The 15,061-nt window shown below is 44.2% G+C and overlaps 2 protein-coding genes across 3 annotated transcripts; one reads left to right on the plus strand and one right to left on the minus strand.

The window, feature by feature from the left end:
- Window positions 1–388: 388 nt before the first annotated feature.
- LOC133910484 (verprolin-like) lies at window positions 389–919 on the minus strand. The gene has a single exon (XM_062352865.1). It carries the CDS (start codon window positions 917–919, stop codon window positions 389–391), a length of 531 nt encoding a protein of 176 aa, XP_062208849.1.
- A 6,750-nt stretch (window positions 920–7,669) lies between these two features.
- On the plus strand, window positions 7,670–11,233 carry LOC133912048 (chloride conductance regulatory protein ICln-like). Of its 2 annotated transcripts, XR_009908756.1 has the most exons (8): window positions 7,670–7,982; window positions 8,066–8,189; window positions 9,233–9,350; window positions 9,935–9,994; window positions 10,068–10,151; window positions 10,239–10,321; window positions 10,775–10,893; window positions 10,979–11,233. XR_009908756.1 is itself a non-coding variant. In XM_062354592.1 (7 exons), the coding sequence occupies exons 1-7, from the start codon at window positions 7,822–7,824 to the stop codon at window positions 10,841–10,843; spliced, it is 699 nt and encodes a 232-aa protein (XP_062210576.1). In that variant the 5' UTR covers window positions 7,670–7,821; the 3' UTR covers window positions 10,844–11,233. The 2 variants fall into 2 exon arrangements, 1 of the variants encoding a protein (XP_062210576.1); XM_062354592.1 differs by having other exon boundaries at window positions 10,775–11,233.
- The last annotated feature ends 3,828 nt before the right edge of the window (window positions 11,234–15,061 follow it).

Below are 15,061 nucleotides of genomic sequence, written 5' to 3' on the forward strand. Positions count from 1 at the left end.
ACCGGATGAGAAAATAAACGAACTCCAAAATTTACAAGATTTGGCAGGGATCAAGATTATGATTTTAGAGGAATATCGGCGAAAGAATCGTCGAAATCGGAGTTGAAACAGAGGAGTTATAGCGGACGGAAGATTACCAGAATAGAAAATCCTGGAATTTAGAAAATGCTACTGTTTCGTGAACTCGATCCACGAGATTTGGTGGGCCGGTGGGGCATCTGAGGGTGGTGCACCGTGGATCGGAGAGGGGTTCGGTGCAGTGGGCTCAGTCCACGGGCCGGTGAACCAGGGCGGCTCGGCTGGAAGGTCCACCGTGGACCCGGTCGGTGGACCGGCCAATGGGCCCACGCGCCAGATGGGGATAAGGGCGAGGGGGTGGCGATCCTCTTTACCGAGTGTGCGACGCACAGAGAGAGGCGGAGGGAAGAGCCGGAGGGAAGAGGGGTGGCGGCGCCGGAGCTCGGGGAGGGCGACTGGAGAGAGAAAGGGAGCGAACCGGAGGAAGAGACGACCGGCGGCGGCGAGATTCCAGCAGAGACGGCCGGCCAGAGAGGTGAAGGCGGCGCAGCGCGGCTGCTCGAGCTGGGCGGCGCCGGGAGAGAGGAACACATCGGTGGAAGGGAGTCCGGCCGGCGGAGGAAGATGGAGGCAGCACCGGTGAGAAGGAGAAAGGGAGCACGGCGATGCGCACGGGTGGGCAAGGCTGTTCGCAGCGCGGCGCGGCGAGGCGCGGGAGGCGCGACCGAGGGGCACGGTAGCGGCGGCTTGGCACCCACGGGAGGCGCAGGTCGGCGCAGAGGGAGAGCGGAGGAAAGGGAGGCAGGCTCACCGAAGATGGCTGGAGCTCACGGCGACGGGAAGCGGTGCGGTGGAGGCTCGGCAACGGCAGAGCTGCTGCGGCGACTTCGCTGCGGGACATCGCGTGGGTGGTGCGGGGCGACGCGCTGGAGCGCGGCCGAGTGGCTGGTGGCGTGGCTTTGGTGTTGAGGAAGGGCGGGGGCGACAGAGGTGCGAAGGGGCGGTGCAAGCCAACGGCGACGTGACGGCGCAATCGCGTGGGTCGACGGCGCAACGGCGCGGTGCTGTTGCTGCGGCTGTTGTGCGCTTGTGTGTATGCATGTGTGTATGTATGGTGGATGAGGGATGGTTGCTTGCAGGTGAAGCTTGAGAGGAGGAGGGCAATTCGGTTTTGGCTTGCTCGGTGGAGATCAGGGAGAGATGACCGGTGCAGACCATGGGCTGCTGATTTGGTCAGTGTGCTCAGAGAGAGAGAACAGAGAGAGGCATGGGAGAGGTGTGAACGCTAGAGAAAACAGGCGGCTGGTTTGGCTGGCGCAGATGAACAGAGAGATGAGAGAGATCTGAGAAAAGATGAGAGAGAGGGACAACAGTGAGATATTTGTGTATTTGAATTGCAGAAGACGTATTTGAATTTGTAAATGAAATGTGTGATAATTCAAATAGATGTATTTGAATTGTATTTGTATTTGCAAGGATTCAAATTGAATAATTTGAATTGGTAATAGGATTTGGAAATATTCAAATTGAGATTGAATGATTCAATTTGAATGCAATCGAATCGAAATGGATTGGTGATAATTCAAAATTAGTTCGAATTGAAAATGGATTTGAGATATATAGGATTAAACTCAAATAGGAGTATTTGAATTTGGATTTGAAATGAAGTTTGGCATAATTCAAATAAGGGTATTTGAATTAGGAGAAAGATTCATACTTGAAGCTTCAGGATTTGAGAAATGTTTGAATTCAAGAGAATTGAATTCAATGGATTTCGAAATAATTGAATCAAGATTAGGATTCGAACTTTAGAGACATTCAAATTCGAGTTGACCAAAGCTACTTGAGGATAATTCAATGGAATAATTGAATTATAGATTTTAGCTGGATTGGAAGCTCGATTTTCTCGGTTGGGTTTAGATTAGAAATTTGCCGAAAGGAACTAGAATAGATTCGAATTGAGGAGCATTCAATTCGAATCGCTACGCAAGGAACCATAAAAGCAAACAAACAAAAATGCATATGCTCAATTTATGCAACGATTATTTTAGAAACTAATTTAGTGATCTTTGAAATACTTTCGCCCAAAATAATATAATTGAATATATACATACGAGTATATATACATATTCAAACATATAATTCCTTGATTTTATACTAGTTTAATAATTAGAAAAAGTTTTAATTTGGAGCGAATTTTGCTATATTTTTATATGCTAAAATTTAGGGTGTTACAATATTACCCCCGGATATTCCGGGAATGTAGCAGGAAGATATGTAAACAGGACCCGTGATCGCTGGGTACGGGCTATAAATAGAGTCACAGTGTAACCGTAAAAGGTAATTGAAAGCTGTTCCACTTCCAGTACGTGTCACCCTAAGGGACCTTCGACACTTCCACCTCCGAAGGTCCGCCGTGTCTGGGACTTCGATCCCAACAATAAATTTATATCAATTTCTATCTAAATGTGCTCTAAATTTATCTAGTGTGTCTACTCTATCGATCAAAGCGTTTGCAACCTTTATAAGAAGGTAAATTGTAAGTAAATGCGAAAACGTAAATGAGGTAGAGAGAGTAAACTCGGTACAAGGATGTTTTTTTTCCCGTGGTATCGACGGTATGAATGTTACCTTTAGTCCACATTAGAGCTTCATAGAGGATATACTCCGGTCGGCACCTGATTACGGTCTTTGAGCCACCGAGTCACAAAGACAAGGCCTCCACTCGGATGAGCCACTAAGCCACCAAGGTAAGATCTCACCACTATCCTCTCTTCTGGTTTCTCGCCGTCGTAATCACTTTAAAGCTTTAGTCACAAAGGTAAGGGTCTCCATGTCCCCGCACAATCATCTTACTGCCGCTCCACAACAAGTCGGAGGGTCAACAAGCTTGCTAGCGAGTCACCAATACTCTAAAGTGCCGACGTACCAAAAGTTACACTGTTGAATCACTCATTGATCTACTCTCTAGGTAGCAATTACCTAGCAACTCACTCTCTAGGCCTATAAGCACTAATCACTTATTAATCTTGTGTTTAATCGTCTTGGATGATCACTTTAACCACTTTGGTGGCTTAGATGTCTTCTCAGGTGTTTATGAACTTCTCTGGACTCCAGCCCACACAAATGACTGTGTGGAGGGGTATTTATAGTCTGAAACTCACGCACTAGCTGTTAACCCAACAACTCTAAAAAGCTGTTAACATCGAATGATCTGGTGAGAACAATAGTACTAATACTGGATCATCCGGTGAGTACACTCTCATAAACTAGCTGTTGGAATCCCACTCAAACCTCTGTGAACATTGGACACGACAATGTATACTCCACCTTCATCCAGACTTTTCGATGAGTATACCTTAGCCATCCGAACCAACATCTTCTCTATGTAAATTACTCCGGTGCACATCACTTCATCACCGGACCATCTGGTGCGTTATCCTCAGTCAGCCGAACCAATGCAACACTCTCTGAAAAATATGCTCTGGTGTACAAATCTTTAGAGCACCGGACCTTCCGGTGAGGTCACTATGTCTCCCTTTGTCAACAATGCTCTGGGGCATTCCTCCGGTGAGTTCAAATCAATCACCGGACTATCCGGTGGAGTCTTCTTTTTCGTCGTCTTTGCACTGTTCATTGTTCGGTGTATTGTCCAGTGCACTTCTCTTCACCACCGGGCCTTTCAGCGTATTGACCTTCGACCTTCAATAGCTGCAACCTTCTCTTGTGGAAATGCTCCGGTGTGTATCATACCCTGAGCACCGGATCATCCGGTGAGGTCAAATGTCTATGGACACAATGCTTCGATGTGTTCAACCATATGAACACTGGGTCATCCGGTGAAATCATCTCTTTTTACTTTTTCCAATTCAACCAAACTTTATCTCGGCTTCGGTGATTTCTTCATATATTGTATTCATGAGACTTACTAACATATATTTTTTAACAAATATGTTAGTCTCAATGACTATATTGTCATTAATCACCAAAATCACAATCATAATCTAATAGGGTCATTTTTGCTACACACGTGCTGCGATTTCAATCTAGGCACGACCCACTTAAGACCGGGTCGTGCCATATCGACCTGCGGTACAGTAGGCTCGATGACTTTTTTTTGCATGTCAGTCCGTGAAAAATTATAAAAATCAAAAAAACTTATTTTTACCTGGAATCGAACACACTAACATTATATTACATATCATATATGATAATAGATCTAAACAAGCTATATAAGATATTAAAAAATAGAAACAGTTAAACGGATCGTATCATGCCAGCTCGTCGGGCTGCAGCTCGGACCCAGACACCATCCAAGCCGTCGTGTCATATTGACCTGACCCGTTAGTCGCTGTGTCGTGTCTAGGCCGAGCTAAAATAGCCAAGTCTCATGTCGACCCATTTGACTCGGCTCACTTGGCCACTTTTAACAACGGGTCACGCCTGCCTGCATTAGCTTGTTGATCCAGATTTCCTGCTTGACACCATTGTTGGTTCAAACTGCTAATCAGAATAAACCTCGCCATGTCCATGTATCGCCTGCTCTTCATTACCGACTTTTTTTTTTCTGAAATGCATCGTTACGACTTAACAGTAGCAATACCACCTGTCAGAGAGAGCCTCGGACTCGGATTAGGGAGACTGCGAGTTGCATCCCCTGGCAGGCAGGAAAGCGTCATGCGATCGCAGTGACAGCGGTACTACACCGTGCACGGCTGCACGCAAGTCAGATGCCCGGACGCATGCGCGGCAGAGCTCGCCAGGTCAGGCCCGACGACTTGGTCAGTTCGGCACCCCCTAGACCCGCCTGCCATCGCCATTCCGTCGTCATCCTCGCCCACCGCGTCAGGGAGCGCGCGTCACGATGCCACTGCGCGCGGCCGTGTGCTGCTGCAGCTGGCTTTGACTGCCGGGTCAAGACGTGCTCCCACCGACCAGCGTCTCGTTGATGCGACAAGCAGGTTTGTTTTATTTGTAAATTAGAGATTAAAATTATAATTTATAAATTAAAATAAATAGATTGAATCGTAAATGTTAGTGTACAATTTAGATTTTAGATGTCTACCTTTTAGGCCATCTCCAACAGGTATGGCAAATTTGAGGATTCCAGTGCTACAGTACTTTGCGGGGTACTGTAGCACTAGAAATTCGTCTCCAACAGAGTCTGTATTCAGTGATACAGTACTGCTACAGTGTTAGGGATAGGGGATGCTGTAATAGTGATAGGGGATGCTGTAATAGTATTTTGAGGATGAAGATTTGAGGTAGCTGTTGGAGATGGTCTTAGTAGCTTCGATAAGTTATATAATTCAGTTTTTATAATTCAAATTTTATCAACTAATTTTCTATAATCTATAATCTATAAACTGATTTTTACATTTTTCAGTTAAAACAAACAGCCCTTAACAGGGGCTGGACCTCTTGTCGCTCCACCGACACGACGTGAAAAGAGCGGAAAACCCGCACGGCGGAGGCGACCAGGGTGTGCGGCCACGGACGCGACCGACGTCTGTGGAATCGCGCACGAGGCGCGTGCCGTGTGCATCCCGTCCCCTCGGCGGGTGCGCGGGGGCACGAGTTCCTGGGCAGTGCCATCCGGTTACTGTGCTATGGTCAGTGACAATGGTGCGCCAACGTACAGTCCATCTTGTAGCGTTGCTCGTCGCTTCTGCCGCACCGAACGCAGCCGGGAAAACGACAGTAAAAATATTTTTTGCTGGGGCCGTGGGCATCTCATACTTTTCATGCGTTACTGTAGGTTGCCGATCTTTCAACGTGACAATGCATTGGTCCAACCAGTGTTTACGCATTGCTGTTCTGAGTAGTGTAGTTCATGTGATCCACACATGATTTGCCTCTTCATACGGGCATACGATCTGGTGGATTTTTCCATGACGAAGTTAAGGCCCCGCTTGAATAAAGAAAAAACTGAGGAATTGTGAAATGAAAATCCCACAACAAAATTACATACTCGATTGGTCGCATCCAATGATTATGTAAAATTCTTATGGAATTGGTCATTTCATGCAAGTTCTTGAGGAAAATAGGATGCGATCTCATCACAATTTTCTCGCCCTGAACTGGTTTTGTGCCTTGAGAACTTCATGTGTGGCATCCAAACGACCATTTTCTCATTTTTCATGTGTTTTATCTTCTTGTGGGATTTCAAATTACATGGCTTTGGATTCTATTTTTCCTTAGAATATTCCAACCGTTTTCCTTCATTTTATACCTTTCTTAGTTTAAAATCCCTTCATAGAGAGATTCCCTTTCCAAATTCGTTCCATTTAGATTTTTGCACTCCAACAATATTTCCTTCCCTATTCCTTTTCCCAATAGACTTCTAATATTCTATCATTTTTACATAACTACCACAATACATACAATACGACTGCAATGCGTAATACATATACACTATACATGCATTTTGTACTAAATTCGCTAATCAGTTGCATCTATCAAATCTCTCCCGGGTCAAATATATTCCATCTCTTTTTTCTTGCTTTCGATCTGGCCCAGAAACAGATCTCCTCTATTCTCTCTCTCCTTTCCTTCCTAGCCTAGGAGAAGCTTTTCCTTCCTCCAGCCGTAGAAGCGAAGCAGCCGTTAGCTCCAAAGCCGAGCGCCCCCTTTTTATCTCCATCGATTCAAGCCCCATTCAAATCCGAATCCTCTCTATCTCCAAGCAAATTGAGGTCTCATATCCTATCTCTAATCAAATCCAACTTAAATCGCTCTCAATCTCAACCGGCTTGAAGATTTAGATCTCTTCATCATAATCTCCAACGATGGCCAAATCGAGATGTTTGAGGGGGGGAGTGGGTAGAGGAGAAGAGAAGGGCGGAGCTCTATGATGTCGTCTCCATGGATAGCGCCCTCAGATGGGGGGAGAGGGGCGAGCCCTCCCTGCTGTTGTCGTTTATGGATGTCGCTATGCCACGGCGCTCAGCCTCTGCTCGTGATGAGCCTTGGTGTGCCAACGAGTTGAGTCGTTGCCGCTATGGATGTGCTCTATCGTGTTGTTCTTTTCTTTTGCCGTGCTATTTTGCCGGTCTGTGCTTTCTTATTCGATCTCCGCCGTGGGTGTATGGCCGGTTGGCCACATCGGCGTTGAGCTGTCATATTTCACGTCTCTGGTCGTGTCGTTGAGCTAGCCGTCGTGCTCCTCGTGCGTGTCGCTGTCACTGCCCCTCGCTTCCACCTGAGCGCGCGACGTCAACGGTCCTTCCGCTCGAGCGCTTGACGGGATAGAATAGAGAATCCCATGCCTCTGGGAACCTCTCTCCTATCCTGTCCCGCGCTAGCCCGCGATGAGCGTTATAGTCTTTTTCCCATCGCGAGGGAACAAGAAACGCGACAGGAACCCTGGAAGATGGTCTTAGCTTTGGATCATTCCACAAGCTTTTTGAGGCTTCAGACGTGTTTAGTTAGTGAATATAAACTTATCACGTCTACACATCCTTAAACATGTGTTTGGTTTAACATCATAATTGTGATGGTGGCTCATCAAACTTTCTTATTATTTTTATCTCATATATCATAGACTTATTTTCATATCGAAGTTTTTCACAAATACACCGGTCATTTTATTCGGCGCATTTTATAATAATCACACTTTATCTAATCTTAGTTATAGAAAAGTTACGTGTCAAGTAGCCACTAGCAAAACATTTCCCAACACACAGCACGGGAACGGTCTTCCACCACCGCTAAACCCTCTCGAAAGAATCCCCAAATCTCGCACACCCCGAAGCCTTCAAGGCCCGAAACCCTAGCTTCTCGGCCTCCCCAGCGCCACCCCCAATGGCTCCAGGACTCCGCCGCTTTACCGACATTGCCGGCGACGGCGCGCCTCGGCTCGACGCTGCATCCGGCGAGGAGCTGGTCCGCGTGGATCGCTCAGCCTCTGTCGCCCTCGGTCGCCGCCCGCCGGAGCCCCCGGGGACCCTCTTCGTCACCACCAGGTAGCGAGCTCAGCTAACGCGACTGCCTCAATCACTTCTTGTGATGCCCAGTGTTTCGCTTCACTGTTGGCCTATTCAACTAGGAGGGTGATTTGGCTAAGCGAGACGGAGAAGGGCAACGGCTGCGCGGTGGACTTCCTCGCCATCTCACTCCACGCCGTGTCGCGCGACCTGGAGGCGTACCCCTCGCCCTGCATCTACACGCAGGTGATTGGAGAAGCAAGCTTTCCTGAGTGCTCGCTGTAGAATTACCGTTTGTTGTGGTCTAATGGGGTCTAACAGTTGAGCTATCTTTGCTTTAATTGTGGTGTATACTTGCTTGAAGTGACATGAACCATGGATTGGTCCAGGTCCCAGGAGTGTTTTTAGTTGTAAGCTTGGTGTTGGTGGTGGGGATTGGGCAGTACATTTCAGCTTGAAATGATCATGCTGAGAGGTTCCTTTGATCGCTGGAATAACAGAAAGTGTTCTTCTGCTGTTTGCTGGATATTCTGAGAATACCTTGCAGCTTGTAGAGAACAAGGAGATATGATTATTGAGTGTAGGATTTTAGTCATGCGGCGCTTAATTATATTTCTGGTTATTGCAGTAGTAGTTTTGGGCTGTGGTGTGCAGTTTGCGCCATTATGGCTTTGGGTTTCCCAGTTTTTGCTACATTGGTATTTTGCTTGGTTTTCTTGGGACGTTCGAGCTCAGATGTTCCTTTGTGGATATGCACAAGGTTGATCAGCTCAGGTTCATATGGTTGTTAGACTATTTGTAGCTCATGTATTTCCATGGGTGGACAAAGTTCCATCTTGGAAGCATCTTAACGAGGAACAATTATGATCTCCGCATGTATGTGAGAGGTGTCAGGTGGCATTTATGTCTCCGTTCTTGATAGGTAGCGGGACCTGCGTTATCTCCTTATTGCTTTATCCATTTGCTACTCATTAATAAGTTACCAGTTGCCACTTGCCAGATGCTGTTAGAGTGTCAGGACTTATATCTACCGTAGTCCATGGAAAAATAAAGCTAATCTTCATTTGCATACAAATCAATTTAGTCTTGTGCTGTTGGTTTAAATTTTGTGATTGAGACCCCTCTTGAACTTATATTATAGCTGTGTTCCTGATTTGTGACAGTCTTGATCTGTTCTTCGTGGTTGATAGGTAGGCAGTAGGCCACAGTGTGTGTCTGTTTCCTTTTATTTTCTACTTTTGAGAAATATCTGGTAACAATGTGTGATATTTCTTATGTTTAATTTGAAGATTGAGGCAGAAGTTGGCACTGATGAGGTGGCTGGTGATTTGGATCCTGAAGCAAATAGTGAATTAGAGTTATCAAGAGTCTCTGAAATGCGCATCATACTGGCTGACCCTGGCCAATGTATCCTTGTAAATTAGCTTGTCTCATTCAAATATTGTTTATTGTTGTATGTTCTTATGCATTATGCTGGAATCTTTCAGATTGCTCATTCATTTTTCTCTTTTTCTTCTTCTTCTTCTGAGGATTCATTCTATTTTCTCATTTGACATGATTGGTTTCCATTCAGACCGCAAATATTTTTCTCATTATTGTACTGTAAATGTCAGGTTATTGTGCTCCTGAAGCACGGCATGGAAGTGCCAGCTCAGTAATGCTCAAGGAGAGCATTAGAAGTGGAATGTGCCTTCCATCTCTTTTGTTTGTTAAGTGTGAAGAAGTCTTTGAAACTTATTCGTAAACAATTACTTTTACATTATAGAGCTATCCAACTGAACTAAATCTCTAACGCATTCCAATTTGGCATTGACACTACTTGTTGCATTATGCATATAATTCGCACAGTTGACCTTTGGATATTTGGTTGCACAACTGAATGCTGTTCCAGTCGGTAGATTGCCACATAAGCTTGACTCTTGAGTTCCTGAAATACTTATGTTATTCCATGCTTGGCATGGGATGCCTTGGATCCTTGACAGAGCTTCCAGTGGATGCACTCTTTGATATTTTCTGCAACTGTGCTGAACTAAATCCTGATCCTAATGCTGGTAAGCAACGAAGTTACATATAATAGTCATAAATAGTTCTGCTGCAGATCTGTGTATTCTTTTGAATTTCCAGAGCGCAATGGGGAGAATGGTTGGTTCCACAGTGATGATATGGCTGATGGTGGTTGGGTTCATGGCGATGAAGACATGGTTGATGGTAAGTATTACACATTTCTTTTCTTTTTTTTTTTACATTTTTGTGCGAATGTTTGAGCAGCACATTGATATCTTACCTTGCATGCAGAGAATGGCCCTGAGCCCCCATTCATCAGTATTGACCCGATTGGTCAAAATGGTGGATATGACCTCAATCGTTCAGTACTTGAGGTATGCACTGAATTGATTCATGTTGCTAGACTCTTTTGGGTTTCCTTTTCATGACCATGTAAACATATTAATGAGGGTGATAAATGCCAGGGTGTTATAATTCTTATTTAGGCTCAGTTGTAAGTTTGGGTCTTCTATTCTATTGTTGTTGCACAACCAATGGAAACCATCATGTAACACCAGTACATGAGACTGTAGTGGGCCATGACAATGGGCTTGTCCGAGTTGTGGCTGTTAGCAGTAGTGCTTATGCATTGGGAACAATATTAATCTTGAATTATTGAGCTTGTGGTAAATCAAAATGTAGTGAATCAAGCATTCGGAATACTCACCTATATTATCTGTTACAAACTAATGATGCGTTTATATGAAATTATGAATCTAGAACTATCTTTATCACTTTATATCTGTGATTAACTCCCAGCTAACATTTGCTGGCGTTTACTCTCGCAGCTTCATATCAATGACCAGCGTTTTGAAGATGCAGAGGAAGAGAAGGAGAGCAGTGAAAATGGACATTAGGAAGGCACCATGTGGCTTGTTTTGTTGTAGATCACTACCGATGCAGCTTGGTTTGCCTCATACTGTTTCGTCCTCGTTCTCTTTCATTTTCCATTCTGGATGTTATAGGATTAACATCTCTGGGCGACTTTGTAGAGTTGCATCGATGGTTGCTTTTGGTGAGAAGAAGGTCTTGCTGCTGGTCAAGAATGTAACTTGTAGAGCATGATGAAGAATCAAGTGAAAGTAGTTCAGTACTTTTGATCTAACAAGTAGAAGGTGAAATGGGGAAACGAAATATATTATCTTTCCCCTTGTATGTTATGGTACAATTATGTTACTCCTATTTAGAATCACTGGTTTAAAAGTCAAATTGGGTGGAAATAGGACGCATTTTGCGTGTTGCCTGGAGCTATTGCTTAACAGTGTGTTTGCCATGAGTGTTTGGTGCTTCACGTGATTCGATGTTTTCACGAGATTATCATACCAAAGCCTGATTAAGGGCTAAAACAAAAGACAAATGAGTCCACACACAATCCGGCATGCAGACAGGCACAGCATGGCCCTGATCTGTTCCTGAACATCTGAGTAATTAGCATTAACTTGACATATGACAAACAAACCAAGTTCTGGCCTAGAACTGCATTTATACAAAGCGCATCTTGATAGTGACAAAGGTAAAAAATGGATGATTAGCCATGTTTGGCACGAATAACTTCTATCCGCCAAGTGAGGATGAAAAATTCTCGGTTACATGGAAGGAAATAACAAGCTTCTCACAAGAAAATTAAAGGTCTACAGGAAATACCCAGTACCTGTACAAGGAGACAAGAACATTACAAAACATAAAAGCCATGCAGCTTTAATAATTTGATCAGGACAAACGAAACCGTCTTGCAGCAGGGAAAGCTTGCGCGATTGTATTCACAAACTATACGGAGACTTGGTCTTCACAAACTATATAAGTGCAGCAATAACCTCTTGCTCAATATCATCAGAGATCAACAGTATTGGTCTTCCACCTTTTATGACTTCCTGCAATACTGAAGACATCCTTGCATTGGTAATTTTCTTGTCCAATAGAAGCAACTGAATAATGAAAACAGAAATATCAAACATCAGTTTTTAAAATTGAGAGGAAAGGAAATCAAAAGATGCATGTGCACATGTAAGCTACTGTGCACATGGCTATCAAATGAAAGGGAATACACGTTAAGAGCAAAATGATAGAACAAATAACAAATTAGTTGATCCTTCTTAGACACATCATCGATCTATTTTATTCTGGCTACTGCCATAGCACAGGCTTTCAGCAGTCTACCGCCCCTAGATGTTAGGAACTAAAGAGCCAAAAGACATGTTCAAACATCAAATCTAATGGATCATATAATGTCAAATGAAGGATATGTTCGTTAGAGTAAAAAAATTAAAAAATGGTTCTTTGTTGGTAAGAAGAGAGCCAAAGATTTAGTTGCCAAAAGCTAAACAAAATAATATTTATCGTCTTCTTTATAATGTAGGGTTGTTACATCCTATTAGCATCCAAGCAGTAAACCAGGAAAAAAAATCAATCTTTCACATCATTTCCACAACTCAAAAATGGCTGACAATAAAAGATACCTTTGTATCCCAAGCATGCAAGGGGCCTGAGCTGCCCAGCTTTCATGATAACAGCAGTGAAGCAAGGAAAAAATAATAATTCTTCATATTTGCATCACTTGGTAAACTGGAAAATGGCTGCAAATAAAAGCTATCGTGTGTGCCAAACCTGCAAGGGAGTTGACCCAAGCTTTGATCATACACAATAGAATATCTTCTTATAGAACGTACTCACTCCTCAGGGATCTTGCACTCTCACACAGTCTGGAGTCAGCTGAAGCAAGCACCTCCAGTCGTCGCGCTCCCATCCCATGTGTCCGTTTGCTTGGTGCCCCTCATTTGTGAAAAACTAACGCTGGCCGGTGGTTCCTCGAGAAAACATTTCATATTAGTTCATTCACCATCTGTGGCCCACGATTTTTCCTCATCTGCTCTGCATCGCCGGCCTTTCTGCAGCTCATTTCACCACCTGTATTGCAGTTCATTTCACCATCTGTACTACTTTACATTAGTATCCATTTAATTATAATCTATTTACGCAACCGTCTTCTCGAAAATAATATGTTGAAGTTTAGGATGCAAAAAAGACATACCTGCACCGAACCTCCTTGGATTTAATCAAGTGCCATCAGACTGAAGCGTTATTCCCAATCTGCAATTATTAGTCCTTCCATATCTCTTAAAATCAAAGGAAGCAATGCTGGTATAAATAATTTGACTAATAGGCAGATGAGGAAAATATGGAGCAAAGACTACTAAGCGATGCACATTAATTAGATTCAGATTTATTTACCTTTTTCAGACAAATTTCCTGCTCTCAAAAACTGGTGAAAGTTCATGAAAGAATCAAGACGTATCAATATTCACCCTGACCATTTTGCAAAATATATCTTTCACATTCGCACGATAGTTTATTAGGTCCAGACCATCGCTAATTGCATGTGGAGTAAAACTCAAAATAAATCAACATGTATCAGAAAACAAATCAATCATGTAAACTTTTAGTTGGACAAGTACAAACCTGCTCTGTTAACTCAAGAGCATAGGAACTACTCCAAGCTGTCCAAACTTGAGCGTACTACCAGATTTGCCAAGCTGCTAAAAAATATTGACCAGATCAGATCTGCGCACCAAGGCAGCAATCATATGCTGGTCCTAAAACCAGAAATCAAAAGAATGTTGTTATTCCCCATTGAATTATGAACAGCAAGAAATGATCTTGAACTAAAGAATGGAAAATCGAAATGAATATGGAGAATTTTTTTGACCTGTATAATACCGGAATTATACTTACCGATATTCTTGTTTATATTTAGAAAAGTGGTTGCCAACTCAACTCAAATTATTAATATATAAAATTTTATTATACATATGTTGATATGGTACATGCCAAGCAATATATTTCTTACCTACTGCATCCATAAATAAATACCTCAATGTATACAAAATATCAACTCCTGTTCCAGAACTTCGCCCAGAAATTCTGCACCAACATAAGTTCGCTCAAGCAATAAACAAGATGAGTGTAACTCAAGCTCAACATATCCTGCAGCTTGACAAGTATAGTATTAGTATATACATGAGGCACAATCCTCACAAAGCTATTAATTGCTGAAGGTTGCCTGACTAAGATGTTATTTATGGAAGAGTACTGACCTGAAACTATGATCAAATCACAGAGAAGGTCTGGTGCTTTTTTTTGCTCCAAGATCATGAGCGAAGGTTCTAATTTGTTCTTGCCTCTTTGGACCTGCATGCAACCAAGTAAAACCTGTTATCTTTTTAGACAAAAAATATTAACCAACACAATAAAATAAGAACTAACACTCTGAAATGATCTTTGTTGCTGCCCATTTGTCCTGAGAGCATGAAACTTAGTGCAGAGCCTGATGAGGATGTGGCTGCCAGCTGATCAGCTACTCGAGGGAGACATCATGGCACCGAGGCACCGAGTGTTCAGCTCATCATAAAGATTGATGCAGGATCGATTGCATCATTACATTTTAATATGGTCATGATCAGAAAGCAACCACTATATCTTGCATCATCAGGGTCTTGTGATGCCCGTTTCCTTTTCCCGCTGGGCCAACCTAGTCTCCCCGCACATGTGGCCCAGCCTAGCCCGCTACTCCATCCCTCTCTTCATCTCGCTGACAGCCGAGGCCCACCTGTCACCCCCTTTCTCCCGTCGCGTGCGCAATCGTTCGCCGAAACTGCCGCCCCCACGTCCACCGCACCCCACAACCCCAAACCCGCAACCGCCGCCTTCTCTCGTGACTATAAAGCCGCCTAACCCCGCCACCCTCTCTTTTTCCCCTCAACCTGTCGCCCGAGCTCGCCGTCGTCAAGCCGCTATTGTTGCTGCCTGAAGCTCAGTCGCACGAAGACTACCACAACCCAGCCCTCCCCGGCGTATCTAAGGCCACCCTCGGCTTCGCAGACCCCCAGATTCCTCCCTTTGCCTCCAGAACCACCTCCTCGTTAAGCTCCAGTGAGTCTCGTCGCCTCTTCACCGTCACCGGCTTTCCCTATTGTGCCTTGAGGTCCGTTGACCCTCTCATCGGCTTCGTAGGACCCCTAGCGAGCTTTCCCGACCCTTGGCTCCGCTTCTCCATTACCGTAGTCGAGCCCCTATCGAAC

The sequence above is a fragment of the Phragmites australis genome, chromosome 3, assembly GCF_958298935.1.
Source record: "Phragmites australis chromosome 3, lpPhrAust1.1, whole genome shotgun sequence".
Lineage (NCBI taxonomy): Eukaryota > Viridiplantae > Streptophyta > Magnoliopsida > Poales > Poaceae > Phragmites > Phragmites australis.